At 41.1% G+C, this 7,613-nt stretch overlaps 1 protein-coding gene across 1 annotated transcript; it reads left to right on the forward strand.

Moving 5' to 3' along the window:
• Nucleotides 1-1,437: 1,437 nt before the first annotated feature.
• LOC134466491 (uncharacterized) lies at nt 1,438-5,817 on the forward strand. The gene is made up of 7 exons (XM_063220387.1): nt 1,438-1,485; nt 1,703-1,868; nt 1,957-2,016; nt 3,691-4,485; nt 4,630-4,707; nt 4,875-5,526; nt 5,658-5,817. Exons 1-7 carry the CDS (start codon nt 1,471-1,473, stop codon nt 5,725-5,727), a joined length of 1,836 nt encoding a protein of 611 aa, XP_063076457.1. The 5' UTR covers nt 1,438-1,470; the 3' UTR covers nt 5,728-5,817.
• The last annotated feature ends 1,796 nt before the right edge of the window (nt 5,818-7,613 follow it).

A 7,613-nucleotide genomic window follows, 5' to 3' on the forward strand; every position in this document is an offset into this window, starting at 1 on the left:
GTAGAATGATTTACTTTCTTGCTGACATATTCCAAAAATGCATGTCCAATTCTCACTGAGCTAATCAATAAACAATGTGTTTGTACAGTATAGTACAACACCCCATAGTTGACTCCATAGTTGACTCAAATTGCTTCACCCCCCCCCCCCCACACACACACACACACACTACTGACTGTCAGAACTGAATTCCAAATTTGACACTTATATGGTCACTAGCACTAAGCATTCCATAATAATTCCTTAAATGCTTCGTTAACCTTCTGTGTCCGTTAAAACTCTCAAATTTGAATCCCAATTCAAGGCACTCCACAGCTGGGATGTATCTCAGAGCCTATAGTACACACACACACACACACACACACACACACACACACACACACACACACACACACACACACACACACACACACACACACACACACACACACACACACACATGTGCGCGCGCGTACACACAGAGACTGGCTCAGCTCGGCTCGTGTTCAGCCACAGCATGTAGGCACTCATGGTATGCATAATACATGTCAGCACTGCTTGATAGGCAAGGGTGAAAAGGTAAAGTTTTGAGTTCTGGTTTGAAGGTGGACAGTGAGGGGCATTGGTGGAGTGCAAGTGAGAGGATAATACAAAGTTTGTCTTTGGGTTCAGATGCCCTAGTATGAGACTGACATGAATGCACTGAATATGTATGTAATACTACACTTTGTACGTCACCTTTTTGAACGACTTATCACTGACAGTGTACACCTTGATAGGCTACATTATTCATTTTCAATCAATCAGACAAAATGTATTTCTATAGCACACCATCATACTCAACCACCATTCAAAGTGCTTCAAAAACCTACAACAACCCAACAAATTGATCAAACTTAGATGGAAATGAAGCTGTTTTATTGATCTAATTATTCATTTTGAAACAATGCACTGTTAGGGCATTTGTATAAAGTTCATTACAGTATTTGGCTGTAAAGTATTTTGCGGGGCTTTTCAGTGTGAGACAGTGCGAGAGTAGACAGGAAATGATTGGGAGAGAGAGATGGGGCAGGGCTGGGAAATGATCGGCCGGACTTGAACCAGGGTCCCTGTGGGCATGTAAGCCCGAACGTGGGGGGTTTAGCGCACTGCACCCCAGCGCCTCCACAGTCATAACTGTTTCATCAAGACATAACCAAAACAATACGACCCATACTAGACCCACATGTGCACTGAAATGTGTCTGTTCATATAGGTATAGCAAGACAAGGCAACCAAGGCAAAGGTATTGAGAACAATACATAAAAGAAGATATTCCACAGTCACCAGGAAGGATAATTTGCATCCCTGGGCCATGGAATAGTGAGGTCATTAGTATTCCAGAAGCTCTTACTGTGCCCTGTGACTGAAAAGAATGTAGTGTGTCACATCCATGATTATGACACCATCCACCAGTCATGGAATGACCAGTGTGGCAGCCAAAGGGCCAGGATGGAAGAAGAGAGGGTATGCTGTTTGTAAAATGCTTACAACATAAAATACAATAAAATACAGCATGTATTTGAATAGTACAGTATACAGTGAGATATTTCTGTAACACAGGCTACACTCATATATGAGTTTTGTTTATGTCCACATTGTCTTCTGTATGACCACATAATTATCTGTCCTATGTACTTTTAAGAGACTGTAGTTAAGGAGTTATGTTTTATGCCCTCTACAGAAAGCACCTTCAAATGGGATGCTGAATCCTCGGAAAACTCTTCTCATTCCATATGGCCTCAAGAACATGCTAAAATTCATCAGCCATGCAGTGTTGGTGGAAAAGCCCTCAAATGTTGCAGAATATGTGTCAGCATATTGCAATGAGCTTCTGAGCTTACGGAGAGGTAGGCCTACCCAGGATACATTTCAATATAATTCTGTTAATCACAGCTGTTCGGTTCTGACAATGTATGCTTCTGTTTCCATTGACAGAGCATCCTGACCTGCCCATTCATGATCTGATGACGCTTACACAATTCAGCCAAATTAAGGGTTATTTATATATTTACTTATACTTATTTACTTTGTTTTATTGTAAGCATATTATAATGTTCTGTGTAGAGTCTTCAATGTGTCGTCCCTCCAGGGTCATGTAGAAATAAGAAGAATGTCCGCACACTGCTCCCGTGTTGCTTTTTTATTTTTCTCAAGTGAGCGCTTTCGAGCTTTCGCTCTTCATCAGACTTGAAAACCCCCAAATCCCCAAACCACCGCGTGTGGTCTACAAGAGACAACCAAACCTCCGGAACATGCTTGTGAGGGCAGATTTACATACGCCTCATCCCCCCACACACTTTTTAAGTAACATTCAAGCAGGCAACTACAAGTGTGGAAACTGCCAACAATGCAACTTCACCAGTAAAACACACTCCTTTAACCACCCTCATACTGGAAAGAAATTTTACATCAAGGGAGTTATATCCTGTCTTACAAAAAATGTGATTTACATGCTCAAATGCCCATGTGGCTTGGCCTATGTGGGCAAGACCACAAGGGCACTTAAGACTAGGATAGCTGAGCACAGATGTGCCATACGCAACATGGACATGAAAAGTTCAGTGGCAGTCCACTTCAAAGAGGCCCGACATAATGTGTCTGCTCAAAAATACATGGGAATCGAGTTGGTAAGAATGCCTAGGAGGGGAGGCAATATTGACAACTTACTTCTCAAACGGGAACTGTACTGGATTTACACCCTGGATACTATGGCACCAAGGGGCATGAATGAGGACTTCAGCATTAAACCATTCCTGTAACAGGCCTAATGACTGTGTGATTGCCGGTTGTGTGTACGAAAAACCAAACTTAATAACACACACTACTGAATACTCTAAATGTTTTTTGGTTCTTCTGTTTGTCCTTTGAAAATGTGTAGGCCTATTAACTGTAATGAAGATTTTAACACAATGATGTACTGTAGTCTCCTTGATGATAATACCAACCTTGTGATTGGTTAGACACCTCATGTGTACTTGAATTTATGATGGCCATATGGCCTGATGTGTTCTCAAGTACTCTGGATGGATCTCTCTGTACACCCTAGACTTCATGAGCATACAATGATGTTTTGTTTTTTAAACTTAAAAGTAAATGCTTGTAGGTGTATATAAATATTCTGTATATATTTTGTAAATATGTTTGGACATTTGATAATGCCTCATGTATAATGTATTTGTAAATATTTCTGTACACTTTGGGAAGCACTTGGTATCTGGTGTAGGCCTACCATCCAATCGGAACCTGTTTGATGTAACATGTGATTCACTTTTCCTTTAAATATGACATGTGTCTACCTCAATTCAAGTCTGATGAAGAGCGAAAGCTCGAAAGCGCTCACTTGAGAAAAATAAAAAAGCAACACGGGAGCAGTGTGCGGACATTCTTCTTATTTCTACAATACTTTGGCCTTTTGTCATGCACCTGCGTCTTGGATGTGCGCACCACTAACCTACTGACGTCCCTCCAGGGTCACTAATTAATGTTGAATATGTCCTTGCCCAACCCCTAAAGCATCTACCACTTGCAAGTTATTATGTATCTCTACATACAATAATCAGCCATTTATCAGCGGAACTATTGTGGGAACATACAAGATATGACAATAAGTGTTAAATACCTTCACTACTTGCTTCTTATATGCCCTTTCACCCTTTTATCATCGTGTAGGACATGTTTTGCCAAGTTCTACCAGTCTAGCAGGCCTCCTTTCTGATGTATGTGACGATATCTCCTACACAAACATATATCCAAGTCACCAGCACTGTGAAAACCCTTCTGATAATGATGGAGACACAGACACAGAAGAGGTGGTATCTTTGGAAATCACGCCGGCTGAAAATACGGAAACAACAAACAGGTGGGAAAATTCCCTTTCCCCTGAGATGTCCATGCAAGTGGGTCAATCCATCAATGAAGAGACCAATGCACACTTCATAGAAGTGAAGAAGGAAATGGACGAGGAGGATGATGCTGATCCTCTTGTTCAGTCCGCAGTCTTTCTCAGGACAGAGCAGACGGTGGCCAATGCAAGCTCAGTCTTCATTGAAACCCTCAGACCGCCATCAAAGCCAATGATAATCATTCACTCAGACAACCTTCCTGATGTTATAGTGTTCAAAAAGAGTGAGCAACACCTTGCTCCGTCTTCTTCTCCCTCCAGTTCTAGACTGTCAGGTTCTCAGGCAAATATGTCCTCTGAAATGGCTGTTTTTCACAAGGTCCCTTCAGTGCAGGACGTAGCTATTTCACTAAAGCTTTTGGAGAAAACAGAAGCACTGGAGGATGAGGACCCTGAGACTTCGTTTACAAAGAAAAACATGAACTTCATGGAGCAAGTCAGGAGGATGGAAGGGCTTCAGTTGAAACAGCGAAAGGACCCAAAACCAAAAGTGTCCATCAAGACGGCAATTGCTGAGAGAGACAGATTGATGAGGAAGTTACTGCAGTCTCAGCAGAAAACAGGTACCAAACATGAGAATGCTGCATGTATAAGGACATCTGAATAGCCAGTGTGTGTGATAGTTTTAAGAAGTACTTTCATTTAGTGTATGTGTGAGAGCACAAGTTTTTTGTGTAGAAAGTAACAAGTTGTTATTTACTCCTCAGATACTGTGAAGCCAAAGATAATAGGTATCACAGTATCCAGAGGCATTGAAGAGGCCAACACTGAGGATCATACAAAAGGTCTCCCTAAAAATGAATTTCATTATTTTTGTTTTATTTACTGTATTGTTTCATTTACAATTTCACATTACTTTCATTTTATTTTCATTGCATGTTTTATCTGGATTATTTTATTACATTTTATTTTATTTGTTAGCCCACTATTTCAGTCCTTTTTGCTGTTACAGATGAGAAGCTGCTGGAGGCTGGTGAGATACCTCCTGTTAGGTCGGAGGGGGGCAATTCAAATCTGGACCCAGCCCTCCGGAACTCAGTTCAGCAGATCTGGACCCTATACCAGATGGGTGAAGAAGCTGCAGAAAATGAGTCATGCACAAGCCCCGCACTGATGGATCCTGACACCCATGCACCCACAGAGCATCATGACCAAAACACTATTTCAGGAGATTGTCTTCCAGACTCCTCACAAAGTCAGGAAGAGAGTGGGCAGTCACCCAATTTATGTGACACGTCTGGTGTCCAGATCATCAACACTCCCAATTATGTTCTTGTGAATGACGATGCAACTGAGCAGATGGGAAGTCAAGCCAGTGAATCATCTACTAGTGTGGGTAGAGAGAGACCCAAAAGTGCCATATCAAAGGACTGGGCAAAACAGTTTGTTTCAATATCTTTTCCCGTCGACACCTCGTGCACTGATGCCACAGGCAGTGGCCCCCTGTTCTTCAAGGTGCATTCTGATCAAGGGAACGTGGTCTGTTCACCAGTGGTTATCCGTGAGGTCAATCGCACAACTACAGTTGATCCGGATGGTGGGAGTGATGGTGTGAGAACTTCAGTGACCACTATGCAGTGGTCCATTGAAGTTAGTTTTAAAAAGTAGGTCGCTTTGAGATGAACTTAACATTCTGTTGTTAGAGATGTTTACTTGTGAAAGTTGTTTAGTTAATGATTGATTGATTCATCTGTTCTTTCAAAACAAACTAAAATTGACACATTTCCTTTTACAGGACAGAACAATTGCCAACATTTGAAAAACTAACGCCTGCTTGTAAACCAGATGATGAGCTTACCTTTTAAACAAAACAATTAAAGTGCCCTTATAATAAGAGTATTGCTGTGGGGATAAATAAATAATAAAAAAAGACATATTCGTCGGTGAACATTTTATTGAAGTTGTAGTGTTTCTATTGTTGGTATTGTTGTTTGCATTGTTAATGTTTTGTAATGCATAATAATAATGGTTGTTGTTGTCGTTGTTGTGGCTGTTATTATTATCATCATTATTAGTGTTATTATTATTATTATTAGGCTATTATTATTATTATGGGTCAAGCATAATGTTACAAAAGCCCCTTGGCAATTCTTTTGCGAGTTTTCGAACAAATGTTGGCGAGTAACCAAGCAGCGTTCAGCACGACCAAAGAAATCATTGTAGAATTTCAGAGACAAGACCCCTCACAGACCCCTCTCCATCGGCTCAGAGGTGGTGGAGTACCGACGGCTGAGGCTATCTGTGTCCTCAACAGCTTTAAATTCCAGGGGGTGACTGTGGCTGATGATCTGTCCTGGGGTACACAGATAGCCTCAGCCGTCGGTAAGGCCCAGCAAAGACTTAACTACCTGAGCAAGTTAAGGAGCAATCACATCCCCAGACCGCTGCTTGTGAACTTTTATAACTGTGCAATCAGCAACATTCTGAGGTATGGGTCCAGGTACTCAAACTCCACAAAAGCAGACCAGCAGGCACTCCACCGTGTGGTGAAAACAGCACCAAAAAAAAAAATCACTGGGACACTTCTCCCAGAGATAGGTACCATCGACACCACACGCTGTCTACGAAGAGTGCATACTGCATAACATTTTGCAGGATTGTCACCATCCTGCTTACAACCGGCTATATACAGGACTCTGGACTGGTGTTCTTCTGTGGTTATTTTAAAAGGATGGGCACTTTAGATCTTATTGATTTGTTCATATAAACATGGTAGTGTCTGTTTGTAGGTGGTGGTGGTGGTGGGGAGGGGGGTATTGTTGTGCAACTTTTAAAAATATCAACAGTACTGGGATTAACCTTGAATTGTGGGGAGGGGGATCTCATTTATTGATTGATTTACTTTATTAATTTGTTATTACTCATATTACTTTATTATTACTATATATGTATACTTAATAATATACTTTAATCCGGATCTATATAGATTTATATTTGACAAGGCCTAGCCAACTACTTTTACCTTGGCTACTACTAGGCGTACACTTGAAACTACGCAGTGTTGTTGCTCCACCCACAATTTCATTGTCTTCATTGGCAATGACGATAAACCAAAGATTAATCTCTATTCTTGGATTTAGATCGTCTCTGAATCTTTTCTGCCTACGACCACCCTGCGCTGCGGCTGGAGGTCTGGCCCGTTTGCACTCAAGTTCATTGGGCCAAACGAAAATAACTACGACTGAATTTGTAGAGCTCTCTTGAATTTGATCTAGTTGGCATAGGATTGTTTAACGTTTAGGCTAGACTACTTATTATGATTTAAAAGAATATTTGGGATTATTACCTGCTAGCGCCCAATTTGCGGTCAAGCGTAGGCTATAGGCCTACTAGGCTAGCAAATATTAGCTTGGACCAGATACTAGCCTACTCTAGGCCTAAATAGGTTGCTGTCCATGGTGCTGATCAATTCAACCTCACCGGTAAAATTCGGCTTAAAAAGACAGGGATAGCAATTATGCAATAATGTCCTGTTTTACAAAAAATAATAATTATAATATTAATAATAATTCGTCAAGGGTCTATCTACTGGCAAGATAAATTGAGTTGGTTAGGATATCGGTGATCTGTTCCAGCTCAGTCACTACGTCATCGAATATTCGGTCAGTGCATTTTTGGAGGTGAAGCCAGATTCTAGAGCTATGTTTGCCTGAAATCTCTGATTCGTAGAATAACAGTATCGCAGCAACAT

The sequence above is a fragment of the Engraulis encrasicolus genome, chromosome 16 (assembly GCF_034702125.1).
Source record: "Engraulis encrasicolus isolate BLACKSEA-1 chromosome 16, IST_EnEncr_1.0, whole genome shotgun sequence".
Lineage (NCBI taxonomy): Eukaryota > Metazoa > Chordata > Actinopteri > Clupeiformes > Engraulidae > Engraulis > Engraulis encrasicolus.

Coding starts and splice junctions, on each gene's coding strand:
- LOC134466491 (XM_063220387.1), top strand. Junction 1,869..1,956: donor GCTTCTGAGCTTACGGAGAG/GTAGGCCTACCC, acceptor TTCCATTGACAG/AGCATCCTGACCTGCCCATT. Junction 5,527..5,657: donor ATTGAAGTTAGTTTTAAAAA/GTAGGTCGCTTT, acceptor TTCCTTTTACAG/GACAGAACAATTGCCAACAT.